General features: G+C 43.6%; 1 protein-coding gene across 2 annotated transcripts in view; it reads left to right on the forward strand.

Moving 5' to 3' along the window:
- Positions 1 to 22,546, forward strand: part of NKD1 (NKD inhibitor of WNT signaling pathway 1) — a 184,177-nt gene extending 161,631 nt beyond the window's left edge. For both annotated transcript variants that reach the window (XM_060787947.2, XM_060787946.2), the window contains 4 exons: positions 4,386 to 4,533; positions 6,093 to 6,177; positions 13,322 to 13,452; positions 15,898 to 22,546. In XM_060787947.2, the coding sequence (XP_060643930.2) occupies positions 4,386 to 4,533; positions 6,093 to 6,177; positions 13,322 to 13,452; positions 15,898 to 16,472 (939 nt within the window). In that variant the 3' untranslated portion in view covers positions 16,473 to 22,546. The remainder of the gene's footprint in view (positions 1 to 4,385; positions 4,534 to 6,092; positions 6,178 to 13,321; positions 13,453 to 15,897) is intronic.
- Positions 22,547 to 24,533: the final 1,987 nt, after the last annotated feature.

A 24,533-nucleotide genomic window follows, 5' to 3' on the forward strand; every position in this document is an offset into this window, starting at 1 on the left:
TCAAATCAAGCTCTATTGGATCTTTTTTTCTTGCAGATAGTGAGTCTTTAAGTGTCTTTGATTGTACTTATTCAGTCATTTTGCCATTCCAGGCTTTCTTGTGTTTCTTGCATTCTAAACAAAACATAGGTACATACTACTAGTGATTTTACTAAATGAACCAAAATAGATAGGTTACAATCCACCCCTGTGTTCTCCATAACTTTGTTAGAATATATATAGAATAAAAATAATATTATAGAATGGACTTACATGCTGTGGCTCATGCAGAGCTCTGCATATTTTCTCTACCTTCAAGTTCCTTATGGTTTACATCCTGTCTTCAAATAGTTAGTTACACTAAAGATAACAGGTGAAGTCCAGTCTGTCGTTAAGGCCTTTGGGGAATATAGAATTCAATTTAAAGGACCAAAGGCCTCACGTAAGCCAACCCAAATCCCCTTGGGGAGATGGTGGTGAAGTATAAAAAGTAATAATAATAATAATAATAATAATAATTAGTGTGGTCCTGATAAGGCAGTGGTTCTCAACCTGTGGGTCCCCAGGTGTTTTGACTTACAACTCCGAGAAATCCCAGCCAGTTTACTAGCTGTTAGGATTTCTGGGAGTTGATGACCAAAACATCTGAGGACACACAGGTTGAGAACCACTGTGATAAGGACTGGAGAGGAATCAGATTGTATCATGCAATGGGAAGGCCCATGACCATAATATCACCTCTGTATGACTACTTGTGGGAGCTCCTGGTAGCGTAGTGGGTTAAACCGCTGAGCTGCTGAACTTACTGACTGAAAAATCACAGGTTCGAATTGGGGGAGCGGCATGAGCTCCTGCTGTTAGCCCCAGCTTTTTCCAACCTAGCCGTTCGAAAACATGCAAATGTGAGTAGATCAATAGCTACCGTTCCGGCGGAAAGATAATGGCACTCCATGCAGTCATGCTGGCCACGTGACCTTGGAGGTGTTTACGGACAACGTCGGCTCTTTGGCTTAGAAATGGAGATGAGCACCAACCCCCAGAGTCGGACACGACTGAACTTAATATCAGGGGAAAACCTTTACCTTTACTTATGACTAGTTGTATATAAGTGTAAGCTTATTTTTTGTGTCAGGAGCAACTTGAGAAACTGCAAGTTGCTTCTGGTATGAGAGAATTGGCCGTCTGCAAGGACATTGCCTAGGGAATGCTCAGATGTTTTGATATTTTACCATCCTTGTGGGAGGCTTCTCTCATGTCTGTTCATGGGAAGCTGGAGCTGATAGAGAGAGCTCATTCGTGCTCTCCCCGGATTTGAACCTACAACCTGTTGGTCTTCAGTCCTGCTGGCACAAGTGTTTAGCCCACTGCGTTACCGGGCAATGAGCTAACACTGGTGTAAGTTTTGGTTACAGAATTATTCTGATCAAGATTTCATTTTTTCCTCTGGCACCACAAATGAGATAAATTAGAACACAGCTGGTCCATGTGAGCCAAGTTGCCACATCAAAAAGAAAGATAACTTGAGCCGAGAATGAGGGCACAGAGATGCATATTTGTCCTGTGTCTCAAGTGTAAGATCTCTGGCCATTGAATGCATTAACCAGACCCCTTTGTGAAACATTTCAGGCACACATTTACACTTTGATGTTCAAGCTTCTGAAGTGGTCACAGTATATCAAAGACTTACTGGCCATGCTAAATATTTTCAGGATTGCCCCGCTAAAGTGGCTGCAGAGTCCACAGGGTATTGAAATAAACAATCTGCGGTGCTCTCGCGGCTGAATTTCCATCTATATTGTCCTGTCCGCAGGGTGCTTACATTTGGTGCATGGATATATATGTGCCCGAAATCGACAAAACAAAATATAAGCTGTGACACAACGATGAGATGAGATCACAGGGCACCTGCTGATTCAGTATGACTTGCAGGCAATGGAAATTACCTATAGCAGGAGATCAACAAACTTGTTTACGACCGTCCAGATCTTTTTTGGGCTTAGTCATGCGTGAAGTGCAGAACTGTTTGACCCGATGAGTTAGGAAGAAGATTGTCGTTTCAAAAGTGATATATATTGGCCACATGTTGCAGTTGTTCCTGAAACAAGTTGCCTGGCGAGCACCGTAGTGAGTTGCCTCTTAGCTGTGTGGCTTTGTTTCAAGAGGCGCTGTGTTTGCTAATGGGATTTCTGATAGGTGAGGAGTGCTATCAAGAAGAGACGGAAGGAAAAAGGAGCACATCGAGTTTGCTCACCTGTCTCATTGCAAGCAGTTGGTCTATGGTGCAGGCTGTTTTCATTTTTATGCCGGAGGCTACATACAAGCTGTCAACCCATTCTGGGAAGTTGGATACCGAATGTGGAATGTTATTTTTGTGACAAATGTTGGTTGGTTACTTTTTCAAAGTTACCCATTGGCCATTAGTTGGTTACTTTAAAACTGACACATAGTAGCATGCTACTAATAAGTTACTTCATGGTTATTATTATCGATTTCATGTCCAAGTGAATATTACAGGTTGAACATTCTTTCTCAAAAATGATTGGGATCAGAAGTCTTTCAGATTTCTTTCAGGTTTTGGAATACCTGTATTGCATTTACATAATGAGATATCTTGGTGATAGGACCCAAGTCTAGATATGATATTCATTTTTATGTTTCATAAACACCTTGTACATATAATTTGCATATACAGTAGAGTCTCGCTTATTCGACCTTCACTTATTCGACATTCTGTCTTATCCAGTGGTCTTATCCAAAGGAGGTAGGATGCAGGACCGGAAGCGGAAGTGTAATCCCTCCTTCCCTCTGCGATTTCCACGCTGAGCATGCCTTCCGGTGTGAGCGGAGCAGGGAGAAGCGAGGAGGAGAGCAGACAGTGAGAAAAGCAGGCGGCATTGGTCGGGCCTGCTATCTGTCCCCTCTCACGAGACTTGTAACTCATCTTTTCCGGGGCCTTACTTTTTTCTCGAGCCTTGCAGCCCACTTCTGGGGCCTGCTGCTTCCTTTTTCCTTTTGGGGCCTTTTTCTGAGCATGGGGCTTGTTGCTCCATGGGGCCTAGCTGCCTCCTTTCCGGAAGCTTTGCAAAGCACCCAGGTTGACCCCTTCCCAGAAGTCTCGAAACGCACTTGAGCCTGGCCAACTCTTTTCCAGATGCCTTGCAAAGTACCAGGGTTGACCCCTACTCAGAGGTCTCGAAAAGCAGTCGAGCCTGGCCGACTTCTTTCTGGAGGCCTTGCAAAGTACCCGGGTTGACCCCTTCCTAGAAGCCTCGAAAAGCACTTGAGCCTGGCTGACTCCTTTCTGGAGACCTTGCAAAGTACCCAGGTTGATCCCTTCCCAGAAGCCTCGAAAAGCACTCGAGCCTGGCCGACTCCTTTCCAGAAGCCTTGCAAAGTACCGGGTTGACCCCTTTCCAGAGGTCTCGAAAAGCAATCAAGCCCGGCCGACTCCTTTCCAGAAGCCTTGCAAAGTACCCGTGTTGACCCCTTCCCAGAGTCCTCAAAAAGCACTCAAGCCTGGCTGACTCCTTTCCGGAGGCCTTGCAAAGTACCCGGGTTGACTCATTCCCAGAGGCCTCGAAAAACATTCAAGTCTGGCCGACTCCTTTCCAGAAGCCTTGCAAAGTACCCGGGTTGACCCCTTCCCAGAGGTCTCGAAAAGCAATCAAGCCCGGCCAACTCCTTTCCGGAGGCCTTGCAAAGTACCCGGGTTGACCCATTCCCAGAGATCTCAAAAAACACTCGAGTCTGGCCGACTCCTTTCCAGAAGCCTTGCAAAGTACCCAGGTTGGCCCAATCCCAGAGGCCTCGAAAAGCACTCGATCCCAGCCGACTCCTTTCTGGAAGCTTTGCAAAGTACCTGGGTTGACCCCTTCCCAGAGGCCTCGAAAAGCACTTGAGCCTGGCTGACTCCTTTCCGGATGCCTCATGAAACACCTGGGCCTTGCCACTGTCCTCTTCCGGGGCCGACTGTTTCTAAGTGTCTCGCTCCACACAGTCGAAAAGTAGTGCCAAAGACAAGGGAACTGACAGGCGAGGGGGCTGTAGGAGATTCTGTATTATCCAACATTTTCCTTTATCCGACGTTCTGCTAGCTCATTTATGTCAGATAAGCGAGACTCTACTGTAATTTTTATACAATATTTTCAATAGTTTTTGTGAACGAAACAAAGTGTGTGTGTTAAACCCACTGAAAGTAAAGGTGCCATTTTCTCAGATGAATCAACATGTCATTGGTTGATGTGTTGTGCTGACCCAGAATACTGATAAATCTTCTAAAAGGTCCTGGGAAAATGGAGCAAAGGTGATCCTGTGTGAGAAGCAAGAAGCAAAATTAGAAATTGTTCTTAATTTCTGTACTAAACACATTTCTCCTCTGTGTTCTTTCCCTTCTTTGTTGATTCTAGGACATTACTAGCTTGCTTCATACCATCTATGAAGTAGTTGATGCTTCGGTCAATCACTCTCCAAGCTCTAGCAAAACCTTGCGGGTAAAGCTCACCGTGGCTCCAGATGGGAGCCAGAAAAAGAAAAGTATCCTACTGAACCATGCCGGTAAGTGTTTCTATCTCAAGCATGTTCACTTCCAGTATCTCGTTCTATGCCAATAAATTACCCAAGAGATTTCTGTTGTCCAAACTTTGATTGGATTTTCCTGCTTTGATTGGATTTTCCTGCATGGGTGAGTGGAGTTGGACTGGATGGCCCTTGTGGTCTTTTCCAGTTCTGTGAGTCTATTACTGTAATGTGCTGAACTGATTTAAGTTAGTGTTTTTAATGCACTTGGGTATTTAATGATGAAACTTTTGAAACAAATACGATTTAGCTCTCATTTGTTGCATTTAGTTGGGTGCCACCTTGGTCCTGCACCAGAAGAAGGATGTGGGATATGAGATAGATAGGTAGGTAGACTTTTGTGTTTTGTTTGGGACTCTCTTACAAAGTCCCAAACAAAACACCAGTCTTCCATCAGACAACAGGCAATGAACTAAGTCCTTAGCAGCAGACACAAAGCGATTCTATAGGAGTGTAAACATCAGTATCAGGGTCATTGTTACCAGCGAAAGCTGACTGCTCCTGCCTCTGATTTATAGCCCTGAATTCCCCATGCAGGAGGTGCTAGGGTGTCTCCCAATTAGCTCAGCGTTTTTAGCAGCTATCCTAGCTGAACGCCGCCTGTGCTCTGTCTCTTTTCATCTCTCTAAAATTGTGGGCACTTTCAAAACCTCATCGTCTGATTCTTCTTCTCCCTCCAATTCCTGAGTACTTCCCTGTTACCCTTCCTCTTCCAAAGATGAGGATTCCCTAACATTATTACATTTATTACTTTACTCTATTATTACATTTATTATTTTACTTTATTATTGTTATTATATTTCTATTATTTTACTTTATTATTATTATTATTATTATTATTACATTTATTAATTTACTGTCCCTATTATCATTGGAAGGATACCTAAGCGCATTTGCATTGAAGAAGGTTAGAATAATGGTTGATCAGGGTTGGACAGTCTTATCATAAATTACAGTTTTATGTAAATATTCAAAAACATGTAACCTACTGATGCCTCAATTAATGTAATTTTGTTGGTATCTATTTTTATTTTGAAATTTTCCAGTAGCTGCTTCATTTCCCTCCCTCGACTTATACTCGGGTCAATATGTTTTCCCAGTTTTTTTGTGGTAAAATTATGTGCTTCGGCTTATATTCGGGTCAGCTTATACCCGAGTATATACGGGTACATCCTTTCATTCTAAAAGTTGGGAATATCTCTCCAAATAGTGCAGTCATGGCATGTGGCTTCTGTCATTTGGCTTTTGAACCTACTCTGAATTTTAGTATGAACTTTAAGCAAATCTTGCAATATGTTGACTGTATTTTGTCATTTCATGTCAGTACCTTTGGCCGCTTGTTTGAAGTTCAAACTAAAATTGGGACATTGGAGCCACTGCTTCTCTTTCGTTCCCTCTCTACTCTTGGCTTTGAGAACACGCTGCTGTTTGCTTGCTGTCCGCATAGAGAAGAGATAAGTGTTATTTGCTCACTTTCTCAAAGAACTAATAGTGAAAGGTAGGGGAAAAAATAACATGTTGTTATTTTGTGGGGGCAGATCTCCAAAGCTCAAGACACCGAGCAGAAAGCAAAGGCAATGAAGAACTAAGGAACTGTGAAAAGAGACAGAGGGGTTCCCTCAGGTAAGCTGAAACAAAACCTCTTCATTTCTCTTGTGTGTAGGGACCATTTGAGAAAATGAACCAAACACCATCACAGATCTAGTCACCGATTAACCATCACTTGGCTACCATGAGATCTTATCCTTTTTAGAGTAATATTGAGAAAAGGAACAAAGAATTCTTTCCAAGAAACTCCCATGACCAGTTAGTTTTAAGGCAGTGTTTCTCAACCTTCCTAACGCTGTGACCTCTTAACCCAGTTCCTCATGTTGTGGTGACCCCCAACCATAACATTATTTTCGTTGCTACTTCATAACTGTAATTTTGCTACTTTTATTAATCGTAATGTAAATATCTGCTGTGCAGGATGTATTTTCATTCTTTGGACAAAATTTGGCACAAAGACTCGATTTTGATTTTGATTGATTTTGTTCTTTGGGAGTTGTAGTTGTTGGGATTTATAGCTAACCTATACTCAAAGAACATTCTGAACTCCATCAACGATGGAATTGAACCAAACTTGGCACACAGAACTCCCATAACCAAGAGAAATACTGGAAGGGTTTGGTAGGCATTGACCTTGAGTTCTGGAGTTGTAGTTCACCTACATCCAGAGAGCATTGTGGATTCAAAGAATGATACCAAACTTGGCACAAATGCTCAATATGCCCAAATGTGAACACTGGTGGAGTTTGGGGAAAATAGATCTTGACACTTGGGAGTTGTAGTTGCTGGGATTTATAGTTCACCTGCAATAAAAGAGCATTCTGAACCCCACCTATGATAGAATTGGGCCAAGGACAGATGGAGAGATCTCCTGGGGAGGCCCTATCTCAAACACGCTTGGCGAGATAAGGGACATGGCCTTTTCGGTGGTGGTCCTCTGCCTGTGGAACTCACTCCCCAGGGAAATTAAGTCATCTTCATCCCTCCTCACCTTTAGAAAAAAGTTAAAAACGTGGATGTGGGACTTGGCACAAGTGCTCAATATGCCCGAATATGAACACTGGTGGAGTTTGGGGAAAATAGACCTTGACACTTGGGAGTTGTTGTTGCTGGGATTTATAGTTCACTTGCAATAAAAGAGCATTCTGAACCCCACCTATGATAGAATTGGGCCAAACGTCCCACACAGAACCCCCATACCTTGAAGAGACTCGCTGGTGCGAGCCTCCCTCCAGCCTCATACACTCTCCCTCACCTGCACATGTGCACCACGCTGCCATGCACTAAGCATGCCTGCTCTCACCTCCATACTTGGCACACATTGGCTGAGAGGCCAGGCAATCACAGCAGATTGCCCCCTTGGCTGAGAGACCAGGCAATCACAGCGGAGGAGGGCTTTTAGTGACAGAATTTGCCACTTGTTTCCAAAAAGAAAGAGAAGGACAGGCAGAGAGATCTTCTGGGGAGGCCCTGTCTCAAACACGTTTGGTGGGGATGAGGAACAGAGCCTTCTAGGTGGTGGCCCCCTGCCTGTGGAACTCACTCCCCAGGGAAATTAGGTCATCTTCATCCCTCCTCACCTTTAGAAAAAAGTTAAAAACGTGGATGTGGGACCAGGCCTTTGGGTAATTAAGCGGACAATGACAATAACAATGTTGACAATGGCTTGGAAATGGATTATGGATATTTATTATTTATTTACAGCATTTATATTACGCCCTTCTCACCCCGCAGGGGACTCAGGGCGGATTACAATGTACACATATATGGCAAACATTCAATGCCAATTAGACATACAACTTATATAGACATACACAGAGGCTATTTAACTTTTTCTGGCCGCCAGGGGAGCTGTCGCTTTCATTGTCCATCTGCGACACTGATGAAGTGCTTCTGCATTCCCCGCTTGCTTTGCTGGAGTGCTTTTTCCTGGAGACTTTTTATGGCCTCATAAATTAGTTAATTAGCCTCCCCACACATAGGTGGTACCTAATTTTCCTACTTGACAGATGCAACTGTCTTTCGGGTTGCAAAGGTTGACAACAAGCTACACAACTGGCTGGACACTCACTCCGACCCGGGCTGGCTTCGAACTCATACCTTCTGGGCAGAATGATCTTAATGCAGCTGACACTCAGCCAGCTGCGCCACAATTCCAGATAAGTTTGATGGAGCATCCAACCACAGTTTTCGGCTAATAATGGCCACCAGAGTGGTAATTCTTAGTAGATTTTAATTGTATTGTTTTAATGTTTTTAACTATTGAGAAGGGTGGGGTAGAAATGTTGTAAATAAATAAACAAACCCCCCAGGGGTCCCAACCCTCATGTCGTGAAATGCTGCCTTAGGGTCTCCATAAGTCAGTACTGACTTGAAGTCCCACAACAACAACAACAACAACAACAACGCTGTGCTAGTCCTTAGTAGCAAATCTACCAGAGAATCTAAGGAGTCCTTCAAAGCTAATGAATTTATAGACAAGTGAGCTTTTGTCAGCACAAAAAGGATAAATCATATTCCTCATGAACCATTTATGGAAAACAAGAGTATGTACTTTTTGAAAGAATTTGCAGAAATGCCCTTTAGATAGGAGTTTTTTTTCCCCCCTTCAAAAATGTTTTTTTCCCCTCATGTGACTCTGGGGCGCATCAGTTTCCAGCAAAAGTACAGAGACAGTGGTCTCTTTTATGCACAGCTGCAGGTATTGTTCTAGCCTTGAAAAGATTAGATAAAACAGCCCTATTTGAAGTTGTGTCTCCCTGAAGGAATGTGCAATATTATTTAGGATGCCAGTCTGGGAACGAGGCCTTGTTTCTCTGCAAAAACATCTTGTCATGTTCCTGGCAAAGATTAGCAGAGTGAAACGCTTGGCTAAGATTTGCCTTAGTATCGTGCCTTTTCATCTGGCTTATTCATGTATTTTGATGTCTATCCCGCCGTTTCCTCGGGACATTGTGCAGGTAACGACGTGTAAAATACGAAAATGCGACAGAACAAAGTGTGCAAACATCCACTTGCCATCTTGGAACTGATTAAAACTGCCCTACATTTACTTTGTCTGACCTTTGAAGGATGCAATTAAAGGAAAGCAGATCCAAAATGTTTGAAGAGTTTCTGGAAAATGGAGGGGCTTTGACAACTGTTGGAGACATAGAACTTTTGTACTATGAACCCCAGAATTCCCCAATAAGTATATCCAGACGGTTCTTACAAATACTTCTCCTTGATCTAGAGCAACGGGGCAGGGATCATTCTCTTCAATCAAAGAGCATTCTGAACTCCACCAATGATGGAATTGAACCAAATATGGCACACAGAACTCACATGACGAGCAGAAAATATATATCAGTGATTGGTGGGGGGAGGGCAAAATACTGTTTGCTTACCGTTGAAAATTACCTCTGCATGGGGGTTATGTATGGGAAGTTTGACCCAATTCTATCGTTGGTGAGGTTCAGAATGCTCTTTGATTGTAGGTGAACTATACATCCCAGCAACTACAACTCTCAAATGTCAAGGTCTGTTTTTCCCCCAAACTCCACCAGTGTTCACATTTGGACATATTGAGTATTCATGCCACATTTGGTCCAGATCTATCATTGTTTGAGTCCACAGTGCTCTCTGGATGCAGGTGAACTACAACTCCAAAACTCTAGGTCAATACCCACCAAACCTTCCAGTATTTTTTGTTGGTCATGGGAGTTCTGTGTGCCAAGTTTGGTTTAATTCCGTCATTGATGGAGTTTACAATGCTCTTTGATTGTAGATTAACTACAATTTTTTCCAAATTATAATCTGGCCCTCCCAACAGTTTGAGGGACAGTGACCTGGCCCTCTGTTTAAAAAGTTTGAGGACCCCTGGCCTAGGATTTGGAATGTGTATGTATACATTTTAATTTCCTGTTTTAGTCTTTCAAAAAAAATGTTACCATACCTGAACATACTTCCCTTGGACATAATAATGCATTTCTGCAGCATGATTAAAACTCCCAGCGAACGGTCTCTGCCTTTCTTTCTCCCTCTTTCTCCTTGGCTTGTTTGGCTCACAATGACTGGTATTTCAGATATTCATTCTCAGGAAATAGTTCTGCTATAAATAAATTGGTAGTGTAGAACAGGAAGGAGAGCTCAATGAATGGAGTGAGCGGTGGATCAGGCTTTATTAAAACTGTTTGCCAGCCTCGCACCCCTCCGCCCCCAGTCTGCCGGCTCCCCTAGAAACGGGAGTGTGTTCTTTATCTCCCAGGGTTTGAGCCTCGACACTCGTTCGTTTGCCAGGCACGTTGCAACTCCAAGGAGACCCCCAATGACTGGCTAGGCATTTCATCAAACTTACTTGCAATAGCAGACTGCAAGCCATTCTTGGATTAAGGACAATTTACCCCAGACCCAGGCTGTTATGTCAGATGGAACTGAATCAAAGTTGTGCTCATTCATAGAAATCAAAAGTTGACAACTTCCAGGGGTTCAGAGATTGTACTAGGCATCCCTCAATGATGAGCTACTCCCATGGGTTGCTTTATTATGGGTGTTTCATTATATTAGTACATAGCCGCCATATCTGTTAAGACACAAAGTGGCTACCAATACTGGCCATCAGTATTAAAAAACTCTAAAATTACAACAGCACAGAGAGTAAACAAACAAGGACATCTAATCACCTCTCAACAAAAGTTTGCTCTAGGCACTGTCAGGCCATTATATGCTAATCAAGGTGGTCAGTTGAAACATTCACACCTAGTTCCAGCAGACAAGAGTCCTTTGTCTCACCCTGGTTATTCCACAGATATATAAACCTCTGAGGATGCTTGCCATAGTTGCAGGTGAAACGTCAGGAGAGAATGGCCATATAGACCATGGCCATATAGCCCGAAAAAACCTACAACAACCGAGATATACAAACCCCTTTTCCTAGTTCCAACAGACCTCACTACCTCTGAGGATGCTTGCCATAGTTGCAGGTGAAACGTCAGGAGAGAATGCCTCTAGACCATGGCCATATAGCCCAAAAAAACCTATAACAACCGAGATATACAAACCCCTTTTCCTAGTTCCAACAGACCTCACTACCTCTGAGGATGCTTGCCATAGTTGCAGGTGAAACGTCAGGAGAGAATGCCTCTAGACCATGGCCATATAGCCCAAAAAAACCTACAACAACCGAGATATACAAACCCCTTTTCCTAGTTCCAGCAGACCTCACTACCTCTGAGGATGCTTGCCATAGTTGCAGGTGAAACGTCAGGAGAGAATGCCTCTAGACCATGGCCATACAGCCCGAAAAAACCTACAACAACCGAGATATACAAACCCCTTTTCCTAGTTCCAGCAGACCTCACTACCTCTGAGGATGCTTGCCATAGTTGCAGGTGAAACGTCAGGAGAGAATGCCTCTAGACCATGGCCATACAGCCCGAAAAAACCTACAACAACCGAGATATACAAACCCCTTTTCCTAGTTCCAGCAGACCTCACTACCTCTGAGGATGCTTGCCATAGTTGCAGGTGAAACGTCAGGAGAGAATGCCTCTAGACCATGGCCATACAGCCCGAAAAAACCTACAACAACCGAGATATACAAACCCCTTTTCCTAGTTCCAGCAGACCTCACTACCTCTGAGGATGCTTGCCATAGTTGCAGGTGAAACGTCAGGAGAGAATGCCTCTAGACCATGGCCATACAGCCCGAAAAAACCTACAACAACCGAGATATACAAACCCCTTTTCCTAGTTCCAGCAGACCTCACTACCTCTGAGGATGCTTGCCATAGTTGCAGGTGAAACGTCAGGAGAGAATGCCTCTAGACCATGGCCATACAGCCCGAAAAAACCTACAACAACCGAGATATACAAACCCCTTTTCCTAGTTCCAACAGACCTCACTACCTCTGAGGATGCTTGCCATAGATGCAGGCGAAACGTCAGGAGAGAATGCCTCTAGACCATGCCCATATAGCCCAAAAAAACCTACAACAACCCAAGACACAAAGTGTTTTTAAAATTTATATAAATAAAAATGTAATGTTTGTTTGTGGGATTATCATAACTCAAAAACCACTGGGCAAATTGACACCAAATACAATACACCCTATCAAGCCAACAATTGACCATCACTCATAAAAACACTGAAAAACACTGCAGAAGAGACTTAAAAAGCAAAAAACCCCAAACAAACAAAAAAACATAACAACACATGCGCAAAACCACATATATACATGCAAACACACATATACACAAATATATACACACATATACACACAACCAAAACACCTATACACAGACTGGACCACAGCAACACGTGGCAGGGAATGGCTATTCTATATAAATAAAAATGTAATGTTCGTTTGTGGGATTAACATAACTCAAAAACCACTGGGCGAAATGACACCAAATTTGGACACAATACACCTATCAGGCCAACGAGTGACCATCACTCATAAAAATATTGGAAAACACAGCAGAAGGGACTTAAAAAGCCTAAAACCAAAAAAATTACATAACAACGCATGCACAAAACAGCATGGCTGTATGGCCATGTTCCAGAAGCATTATCTCCTGACGTTTCACCCACATCTATGGCAGGCATCCTCAGAGGTTGTGAGGTCTGTTGGAAACAAGACTAGTGGGGTTTATATATCTGTGAAATATCCAGGGTGGGAGAAAGAACTCTTGTCTGCTTGAGGCAAGTGTGAATGCTGCAATTGATCACCTTGATTAGGCCTGAAAAGCCTTGCAGCTTCAAGGCTTGGCTGCTTCCTGCCTGGGTGATCTGCTGGCCCTGATTGTAAAGGACAACCTGATTGTAAAGAACAGTGAAGAAAGAAGAACACTCAAAAACAGGGAAGTTCCAGACAAAAAACTATCAGGGCTGGCGAATCACCTCCCACCAAAGAATTCCTCCAGGCAGGAAGCAGCCAAGCCTTGAAGCTGCAAGTCTTTTCAGTGCTAATCAAGGTGATGAATTGCAGCATTCACACTTGCCTCCAACAGACAAGAGTTCTTTCTCCCACCCATACAGCCCGGAAAACTCACAGCAACCCAGTGATTCCAGCCATGAAAGCCTTCAACAACACAGTGATGAGTTTTATGGATGTTATGTTTTCTTTGTGCGCTCCCATTCTCAGAAAATGGATACAAGATCACTTGTTGTTTCCGAATGCTCCCTCATTTGGACATAATGATGATAATATATGCATTTCCACTTCCTTTCTGCTCCCAGGTACCACCATGGTGAGGCCAAGCTTGAACATAATGGATGCTATCGTCATTGTGTGGATGAAAACATTGAAAGGAGAAACCACTATTTGGATCTTGCAGGCATCGAAAACTATACGTCCAAATTTGGACCAGGTATATTATATCATTTGGATTCCCTACCTTGTTGTTTGTTGTAATGAGATCTCGAGGCTTCTTCCTAAGACACGTTATGCAGGAAATACTGCTGTATACAAGTAAGAATGGCAGCATGGGATTCGATGAGGATGTAGGCTGGCAGATTACGGTCAGCCCTGCACATTTATGAGTTTGGTTTTTGTGGATTTGATTATTTGTGGCTTTGATTAAAACAAGATTCCTGGAGAGAAAATCTTTATCGAATCTGTGAATAATCAAATCTGCAGAAGCCAAATGTGGAGGGCCAATTGTAGCTGCATCCCTGGATTTTGCACAAGATTGTGTTGTTTCTGCTGGACCTCTCAGTGGCCTTCGATACCGTTGACCACAGTATCCTTCTGGAACGCCTCACAGGAATGGGTCATGGAGGCAGTTCCCAGAAGGTGTTGGGAGACACCTGCTCGACCCCACAACCATTGTCTTGTGGGGTCCCGCAGGGCTCAATATTGTCCCCCATGTTATTTAACATCTACATGAAACCGCTGGGGGAGATCATCCGGAGTTTCGGGGTGTGGTGTCGCCTTTACGCAGATGACATCCAACTCTGTCACTCCTTCCCACCTGCTACTAAGGCTGTGCAGGTCCACTGTGACGGTCTGGATGCGGGCGAACAAATTGAAATTGAATCCAGACAAGACAGAGGTACTCCTGGTCAGTCGCAAGGCCAAAGAGGACAAAGGGTTACAGCCTGTGTTGGATGGGGTTACACTCCCCCTGAAGGTGCAAGTTCGCAGCTTGGGTGTGATCCTGGACTCATCACTGAGCCTGGAACCCCAGGTTTCGGCGGTGACCAGGGGAGCATTTGCACAATTAAAGCTTGTGCACCAGCTGCGCCCATACCTTGGGAAGTCTGACTTGGCCACGGTAGTCCATGCTCTGGTTACATCCCGTATAGAGTACTGCTATGTGCTCTACGTGGGGTTGCCTTTGAAGACTGTTTGGAAGCTCCAAATGGTTCAGTGGGTGGCAGCCAGGTTACTAACAGGAGCAGCGCTCAGGGAGCATACAACTCCACTGTTGCGCCAACTCCACTGGCTCCCAATTTGCTACTGGGCACAATTCAAAGTTCTGGTTTTAGCCTATAAAGCCCTAAACGGTTTTGGCCCAACTCACCTATTTGAATGTGGCTCCCCTTACGAACCTTCCAGGAATTTATTCTAATTGTTCCCTTCTTTTCCTGTAAACGGTTTTGGCCCAACTTATCTATCCGAATGTGTCTCCCCTTACGAACCTTCCAGGAAGTTAAGATTATCTGGGGAGGCCCTGCTCTCGATCCCTCCTGCCTCACAGGCACGCTTGGCAGGGACAAGGGACAGGGTCTTCTCAGTAGTGGTTCCTCGGCTGTGGAACTCCATTCCTGGGGATATTAGATTGGCTCCCTCCTGACCTTTAGGAAAAGAGTAAAAACCTGACTCTTCGAGCAAGCTTTTGGAACCTCGTTGTAACCAGAAAAACTCAGTATTGTGAATGAATAAGGAATGGCTTTATGATGCAAATGGATATGGATTTAAACCTAGAAGTCATTGATTTTAATAGGAGCCCCCGGTGGCGCAGTGGGTTAAACCCTTGTGCCGACAGGACTGAAGACCGACAGGTCGCAGGTTCGAATCCGGGAGAGTGCAGATGAGCTCCCTCTGTCAGCTCTGGCTCCCAATTGCGGGGACATGACAGAAGCCTCCCTCAAAGGATGGTAAAAACATCAAAAACATCCTGGCATCCCCTGGGCAACATCCTGGCATCCCCTGGGCAACGTCCTTGCAGATAGCCAATTCTCTCACACCAGAAGCGACTTGCAGTTTCTCAAGTCGCTCCTGACACGACAAAAAAAATGATTTTAATAGTTTTAAATTGTTTTTATATGAATCTTATTATGAGATTTAATCTGTTTTAAATTTATATGTGTTTGGCATCTAATTGTTGCCAGTTTGTACGCCGCCCTGAAAAGGGCGGGATAAAAGTTTGGCAAATAAATAAATAAATAAATAATGGACAGACCATTGTCGAAGGCTTTCACGGCCGGAATCACTGGGTTGTTGTAGGTTTTTTCGGGCTGTATGGCCATGTTCTAGAGGCATTCTCTCCTGACGTTTCGCCTGCATCTATGGCAAGCATCCTCAGAGGTAGTGAGGTGAGGATGCTTGCCATAGATGCAGGCGAAACGTCAGGAAAGAATGCCTCTAGAACATGGCCATATAGCCCGAAAAAACCCACAACAACCCAATGGACAGACCTATTTAGAGCACTTAAAGTAGTCTAGGCAAGAATTAAAGGTGCTTTGAATGCAATTTTCCTGCTTCCTGGCAAGGGTTGGACTGGATGACCCACAAGGTCTCTTCCAGCTCTATGATTCTATGATTATGCTGCAAACACAGTTGTTTTCAATGTCTGGTTCTTCTTTCTTAGGCTCTCCACCTGTGGCTCAGAAACACAACCCACCCGTCCGCGTTTCCAATCAAACACGATCCCGTTCCCATGAGCCTGAAGTCTTCCATGCCCACCAGCGCAGATCTCCAGCAGCAGATCCTGGCCATGTCAGCTTAATGGAAGCTTCCTATGCAAAGCTTGCAGAAATCCAGCAGCGGCTGCGGAGTCAAGAGGCAAACAGGCACTTTGTGAAGTCTCCCAAGGCTCAGAGCAAAACCGCAGCCTCGGTTAACACGGGAAGGGCCGTACGGAGTAAACCCATCCAAGGGGCATCTGTACCGATGGCTTCCCCTACCGGGCGGGTTGGTCCAAACCTTCCTTACCTGCCCATGCAGTCCCAGCAGACTTACAAGAAACACAAGCAGCGAGCAAAAGAGACTCACCAAGTCTGCAAGACCTTCCCACCTCCCGGAACGGTCCTGGAGAAAGAACATGTCAGAGACCTGCCTGCGGTCATCTTGTATGAAGGCCAAGTGGGACAGATGATTCAGAGACACGAACACCACCATCACCATGAACATCACCACCACTACCACCACTTCTACCAGACATGAAGTGGACTCGCCGCTGCAGCCTGCTAAAGGACCATCCTATATGAAGGAAGCTCTTTGCCGTCGCTCGGGAAGAACAGCGTCGTTTTCATTAACATTGTGGCTACTCCGTTAATATTCGCTAGCACCTATTGTAGGAGTTATATGGAAACACTAAAGTTAATTATAATGATGATAATAATAATAATAATCTAACACTATTTATATTATGTGGAACTGTATAACTTACTTTAATAACTTGTGGATTTTTGAAAAAATAGTTTGGCTTGTTAAAAAACAAATCAATTGGACATGCAAGAGCAACCAAGCACAGCTCTTGTTCAGGTCGTCCCATGAAACTCTCTGGTTGTTCAGTGGAGGCTTGGAAGGGTTTGTGGGTCCAGGAAGACACTCTCTACCAACCTCTGGGACTGGCTCACATTTTCTCCATGCCTTGATGAACATCCATTCGATATTTATGGAAAGGCATTTCCCCTGCGACTGCGCAGAATGCTCCTGTCTTTGAGTAAGCCCCACCAGCATGACTTCTCCAGTATAGAAGTGGTCTGAACATCTCTCAGAGGTGATACCATGCATCCTTCCAGATGTTGAGCTGTGATTCCTAGCATCCCTCACTACTCTAGTTAGAACTCCTGGGACTTGCAGTCCAACAACATCCTACAGCAGAATGTTAGTGCTATTATTTCAATGTAACCTCTATTTCAGGTATGGGCAAACCCAGACCTGGAGGGCAGATGTGGCCCACTGGGCTCTTTTCTCAGGCCCTCCTCTCTCGCCATCCTTCCTTCTTTCTCTCTTTCCTTCCTGTTTCCTTCTCCCCATTCCTTACCTCCCTCTTTCTCCCTCCCTCTTTTCTTCCCTTCCACCTTTTTGTCCTTCCTTCCTTTCCTCCCTCCCTCCTTCCCTCTCTCACTTTCTCCTTCCTTCCCTATGGTCTTTCCTTCCTTCTCCCTCCCTTCCCTCCCTCCATTCCCTTCCTTCCTTCCATCATTCTCTTCCTCCCTCCCTTCTCTTCCACCCTTCTCTCTTTCCTTCTTGCTTCCTTCTCGCCATTCCTTACCTCCTTCTTTCTCCCTCCCTCCTTCCTTCCCTTCCACCCTTTTGTCCTTCCTACCTTTCCTCCCTCTCTCCCTCCTCCCTCCTTCCCCCCTCTCTTTTTCCTTCCTTCCTTCCCTTTGTTTTTCCTTCCTTCCTAACTTCTCCCTCCCTTCCCTTCCACTATTCCTACCTTCCATCCTACTCTTCCTCCCTCCCTTCTCTTCTACCCTTCTCTCTTTTCTTCCTCTTTCCTTCTCCCCTTCCTTACCTCCCTCTTTCTCCCTTCCTTCCTTCCTTCTCCCTTCCTTCTCCCTTCCTTTCCTCCCTTCTATACCTTCCACCCTTCCTTCCATCCATCCTTCACTTCCTCCCTCCCTCCCTTCCTTCCACCCTTCTCTCTTTCCTTTCTGTTTCCTTCTCCCCCTTCCTTACCTCCCTCTTTCTCCCTCCATCCTTCCCTTCCTCCCTCCCTCCTTCCCCCTTTCTCTTGCTCCTTCCTTCCTTCCTTTTGGTCTTTCCTTCCTTCCTTCTCTCTCCCCTCCCTCCATTTCCTTCCACCCTTCCTTCCTTTTCTTCCACCCATCTCTCTTTCCTTCCTGTTTCCTTCTCTTCATTCCTTACCTTCCTCTTTCTCCTTCCCTCCCTCCTTCCTTCCCTTCTTTATTTTTAAGCATATTTTATTATGCTATAAACACTAATCAACAAACCATATTCCAAGTGTTACAAGCATAAAATAATGTCAACTAATATTAATGACATTATGCTAATTTACACTGGTGTAGTTTATATTTTTCCCACCCTCCCTCCCTCCCTCTTCCTCTTTCCCTCTCCCTCCCTCCTCAACTACAGTATATTTCTACTAATCATGCAGATCCAGCAACTGGCAAAATCTTTGCATTTTTTCTTTGATGTGATCGTTGGCTCCTCCATTTTTCACGCAGTTGAAGTAGACCTTCCATCTATTTGTAATGACCTTTTCTTTATCCAGTCTTGTTGCTTGCTTAAGTCATAATTCCCGCAATGTCTAACAGCACTTGATCACACATATAATCATTCCAATTGCTTAACGTCCATTTCGATTTGTCTTTCCATCCTCTAGCGATCTCCGCATGTGCTGATCTTATTGTCACTTTTAATAACTCCTAGCAATTGATTTTTATACTCGGATGTTCCAACACTCCCCATAGTAGCAAATCATTATTAATTTGAATTTTTATCTGAAATATCTCTTGAATGTTTCCTTGTATCATTTGCCAGAATTTTTTTTTATTTCAGAACACTCCCACCACATATGTCAATAAGTACCTTTTTCTTTATTACAATGGCAGCACTTCGAATTCTTTCCTTTTACCATATAAGCCAGTTTTTCAGGAGTTCTAGACCATCTTAATATCATTCATTATATTTTTCTGTTTTTATTTTATTCATGTTCCTTCCTTTCCTCCCTCTTTCCTCCCTCCCTCCTTCCCTCTCTCTCTTTCTTCTTCCTTGCTTCCCTTTGGTCTTTCCTTCTGACTTCTCTCTCCATTCCCTTCCATCCTTCCCTTCCTTTCTCCCTCCCTTCCTTCTCTTCTACCCTTCCCTTTTTCCTTCCTCTTTTCCTCCTGTGGGATATTTACCTGGGAGAAGAGAAGGTAGAGAGGGAACAAGAGGACCATGTTTCAAGATTTCAAAGGGTGTCCCATTGAGGAGGATGAGGGGGAAAACTGACTTTCTACTGCTCTAGAGACCAGGGCACAAGGGAGCAATGGGTTCAAATGAAAAGGAAAGAGATTTGACTGAAAAGACTAGGAACAACTTTCCGAGAGTAAGAGCTGTTGAAGAGTGGCATAGACTTCCCAGGAGTGTGGTGGAATCTCCTTCTCTGGAGGCGTTTCCACAAAGACACTCTATTGGGAGTGCTTTGATTGTGCATTCTTGCATAGCAAGGGGTTGGACTGCATGGCCCTTGGGTGTCTCTTCCAACTCTAGGATTCTATATCAGGAGTACGAAATGTGGGATCTCACGGATACACTTTTTCTCTCCTCTCCACCATCTCATCCTGACCAAGGCCAACCCTTTTGGGATCCAAATGGTTCCCCTTCTTTCCTTTACTTCTGCCTCTGAAAGGGAAGAGGAAGGGGAAGGGGGAACTTGGGGAGAACCACCTCCCTCCTGGCCTGCCAACCCCATTCTGGCCCGCAATGTGGCCCCAAGTTAGAAAGTTAGCCCATGCCTGCTCTATCTGATGGAATCCTGGGGTTAGTAGTGTGGTGAGGCACTAGTTGCTATCTGTCTAAACCCACTTCCTAAATTCTCTGGTGATCCCATCTGATTTTGGATGCTAAGTAAGGTCAGCCTTTTTAAGACTGGAATAGGATGCTCCCGACAAATACGTGGGGCTGTAGGTTGTATTTCAGAAGAAGAAACTGGCAAAACCACTTATGAGCATTCCTTGCCTAAGAAAGCCCTATAATAGTCACAAAGTTGCCCTACATTGATGGGCAACGTGAACACACACACAGATACAGGCAAATTGTCACGCCCAGGATATCATGGGATGGAGATCAGGGTAACTGAGTTGGAATTATAATGCTGCAATTCAGTAACTGAAATGGGTGCCACTCATGAAGGGTGGATAGCCATTGCCAGAGAGTCTGGAACATCATCCTGTTGGTGGGCTGGTCTGTCCATACCTCCATTGAACACACAGGTGGGTTTGTGTGAAGGCAACAGTTGTGAGCTGGGCAATGCAAGGCATTAGCAGACTTTCTGATGCATATCCTTCCCTCTGTGGTACTAGAAGAGCTGCTTCAAACAATGTGGCTAGACACCTAGCCCTTCTCACCTGTTGGCTTACTACAAACAAGCCAATTCCCAGATGAGCAATGTTCGAGATTTCTGGATGTTGGGGATACAAACAGCTGCTACCTCTAGTATAATTCAAAACTTCTTATTGATTGTATTGGGCTACTAGGGGTTGGGGAGAGGTGAGTTGGGTTGGGATAAGATGCAAGAAGTTTTTACTCAATTGCATTCATGTGGTTGGCTTATGCTCTCATCTCCTTGCAAGTATAAGCTAATATTAATGATTAGGAAATAATTAAGTACATTTATCAACAAAACTACATATTTCAATTGGTTTCCCCTTTTCCTTTCCAACTTCTTTTTCTTTTCAACGGACTTCTTTGGGATCTGGCTCTGGGTTGTGTGTGTTTACATAGTTAAGCAAGGAAATGCATGGTTAATTCTTGGATCAGAAACTACCAAGGAATGCCCAGGACCTCTGGGAAGGAACCCTACCTGAACTATTTTTAATAGAATTGGGAACTGAAATCCCAAACACCTGGAAGACCAGAGTTTGGGATACTAGGAGTCCCAATAACACTCAATTATCATTCTAATGGGAGTCAGCCAAGGGTTCGGGCCAATATGCCTTTTGGAGAAGCTACCTGTCCTACAGCAGAGCAGGAACACATCTGATCTTAAAACACCACACCAGCTTGGTAAAATCAGCAAGCAGTTTATTGAAAAATATAAGTAGGCAAAGCAGTAAAATTAGCAAAACAGTAAAGTTCCAAAACAAAGGTTAGTCCATGAGCTTCATGACAAAGTAAGATCCATGAAAAACCCAATACACAAATCGGGAGCTTGGAAAAAACTTGGTACATGAAACTAAGAACACTTGAGAGCAAGATCATCATGAAATTCCAACGTTGACCCAATTGAGGCAACTCTTTCCCATGAATCAATATAAAGGTTTTCCAGATCTTAGAACTGAAAGGAAAGCTTTTTTCTTGATCTTACCACCAGATAAAGGTTTCTTATCTCTCTTTTCTTGTAAACAGAACTGATCTTTGCACCTGAGCACTCGGTCTCCTGCTTTCTATCTACACTCCCATTAATTTAACTCCCAATAACTTCTGCACCTGAAAAATCTTCAGATGGTTGCTCTGAGAAAGATTGTGAAGGAATGAGATCTTGTGAATCTTTCTGAGACAGCTTGGGCTTCTATTCTGAGCATACCTCAGACTCAGGCAAACCCTCATCCCCCTTGCCAACAGACCCAGGCCCACCATCAGAAATACCATCCCCATTCCCATCATGAACACCAGACACAATAACGGGCTGAACGGGCTGATATACAACACTACCAGGCGTGAGATCCTTGGCCTGGTGGAAAGCCAAGTGGAGTCCATATGGTCTTCTAACCACTTTAAAGCAGTGAGGGGCCCCCAAAACTAGAATTACATTCATCTGAAACTTTAAAAGGAAGTTCTGATGACCACATGTGGAAGGATTCCCTTGTCCAAAGAAAGACATTTGGTTTTGTTTTCAGTTTCTTTTAAGTTTTCACAGTTTTGTTTTTTTGTTTACATTATTGTCAATTCTTCTTCTGTACATATATTGGATGCTGTGTGCAAATGGTGCATAACGTTTCTATCATATCGAAAAGCAGTGTTGCCTTTCTAGTGGAAGTATGATGTATGAATTCTACAAAGGCGTTGGTTGTATGAAGCCAAGGAATAAAAGGCCAGGTTGCGTTGTGGTTTGAGAGTAGAACCAACACTTACTGTTAATCGGAGCTCATTTGTGTATCAAAAAGTACCGTAAGAATGAAAAATCAGCAATGCATTGTTCTTTTTGCCTATTTCCATTCTGTCGACGTTCCGCTGACAAGATGTTTTAAAGTGTGTCATACCTTTTAAATTTCTAAAGTTAAAATATATAGATATAGATATATATGCACACTGTTTTCTGAATGGGAAACTGGGAAGGCGAAAATAGGCTCGCAGCTTCTTTACGTACCACTGAGATGTTTTAAGTCGAAAAACCCAATTTTGCTGCTTGTGTTCTCAAACCCTTCTTTTTCCTCCAGTGTATATATAATTATGGACTGCAAAAAAAGGGGGCATCGTACATGCCTTGTAGAAGGAATAAGCTTATTTATATGATAGTGTTAAACAAAGTCTGATGTATTACCGTGATTTCCGTTATACTGCATGCAACCCCATGAGTGTAAACACATTCCATTGGAAAATAGATGCCATGCCGTTTAGTTCCTGAGAAAGTGATTCCTTACTTCTTCGTTTCCCCCTCCTTTTTTTCCTTTTTGCCCACCCCTTTTCACATTTATCTGGGCCAATTGATCAAAGCTGGAATACAGATATCTCCAACTCTCCAAAATGTGTGGTCAGGAGGGCAAAAGTTATTAAGAAGGAAGAATACACAATCTAAGAGAAGTTCAGGCAGCGTGCTTCTGCCTGTTTCCATAGGAAAAAAGTAAGATTTTGGTGCTCCCTTTTGGGTTGCATGCTGTTTGCTTGTACGCTTTCAGCTAAGTATGTAACGGCTGAAGGAAACTTAGGACAAATGGGAAAAGTGGGTGAAGGAGAGATAAATTGGGACATTATAAAAAGAGTGAGATGACAGGACTGTTCCTGCCAACTAGGGACAGCTGTTGAGTTTGATATCTTTCTGACTAGAGGCAATGAGATATGATTATGAAGATACTGCATCATAATATTAATGGGTTTTGGAGTCTTTAATAAACATTGGCCCCGATATCTTTCCTTGCACCTCTGAATCAAACCACAAAATTCAATTGAATGTTGGAAATGTTGGCTACCGCATCTCTTTTGTGACCGCATCTGTCTTCTTTATGATGTTTTCCAGAATATGCACCTTTAAAGAGAATAGTTTTAAGGGATGATGTATGAGTATGGTAGGGTAAAAGCAGTGTTTCTCAACCTGGGGGTCGGGACCCCTGGGGGGTTGCGAGAGGGTGTAAGAGGGGTCACCAAAGACCATCAGAAAATAGTATTTTCTGTTGGTCATGAAGGTTCTCTCATTGGTGGGGTTCAGAATGCTCTGATTGTAGATGAACTACAAATCCCAGCAACTACAACTCCCAAATGTCAAGGTCTATTTTCCCCAAACTCCACCGGTATTTACATTTGAGCATATTGAGTATTCATGCAAAGTCTATCATTGTTTGAGTCCGCATGGCTCTCTAGATGTAGGTGAACTACAACTCCAAAACTCAAGGCCAATGCCCACCAAACCCTTCCAGTATTGTCTGTTGGTCATTGGAGTTCTGTATGTCAAGTTTGGTTCAATTCTATCGTTGATGGAGTTCAGAATGTTCTTTGATTGTAGGTGAACTATAAATCCCAGCAACTACAACCCCCAAATGACACAATCAATCCGCCTTCCAACCCAACCAGTATTCAAATTTGGGCATATTGGGTATTTGTGCCAAATTTGGTCAGTGAATGAAAATACATCCTGCATATCAGATATGTACATTGTGATACATAATAGTAGCAAAATTATAGTTATGAATTAAGAACGAAAATAATTTTATGGTTGGGGTCACCACAACTTGAGGAACTGTATTAAGGGGTCGCGGCATTAAAAAGGTTGAGAACCACTGTTTTAAGGGGTGACATGTGGGTATGGTAGGGTAAAAGGAAAGTTCTGTATGTCAACTTAAAAAGCAAACACAGGTTGTCCAGAACTTCTAATCAAAGCTGGTTTCATGAAGGTGCAAGATGACAATGAGGAGGATTTGAAAGTTGAAGGTTGCACCTGACCAGAAGAAGGCAATGCATTCGCTTTAGTCTCAGAGAGGTGGTAAACATGTTTCTGAGGTCTATAATGGTAGGGCTGCCCTAGTATGTTGGCAATGTCTAGTGTTATGAAAGGAAAAAGATGGCATGTCTGTCCACATTCTCTATGTGATGCATACTTTTGCAACCTATTTTTTCTCCTAAACAAAAAATATTGCAGATTGTAAGATTTGACCATAACGGGAAATATTTCAGCTCTCATTTGTGTTGCCTGTTTGTTTACCTGCTCTGGTAGTTTTTACGTGTGTGGACAGAGATTTTTTTTTTGCCTCTCAGATTTTGCCCCTTTAGATGTTAGAATCCTTGACTTAGTTTCTTGGAACTAACACCCAAAACATTTTGAGAACCAAAGTTTGTAGAAACCAAGAACACTTGAGAGCAAGACTATCATGAAATTCCAAAGTTTACCCTAAC

This window comes from Anolis sagrei, chromosome 8 (assembly GCF_037176765.1).
Source record: "Anolis sagrei isolate rAnoSag1 chromosome 8, rAnoSag1.mat, whole genome shotgun sequence".
Classification (NCBI taxonomy): Eukaryota; Metazoa; Chordata; class Lepidosauria; order Squamata; family Dactyloidae; genus Anolis; species Anolis sagrei.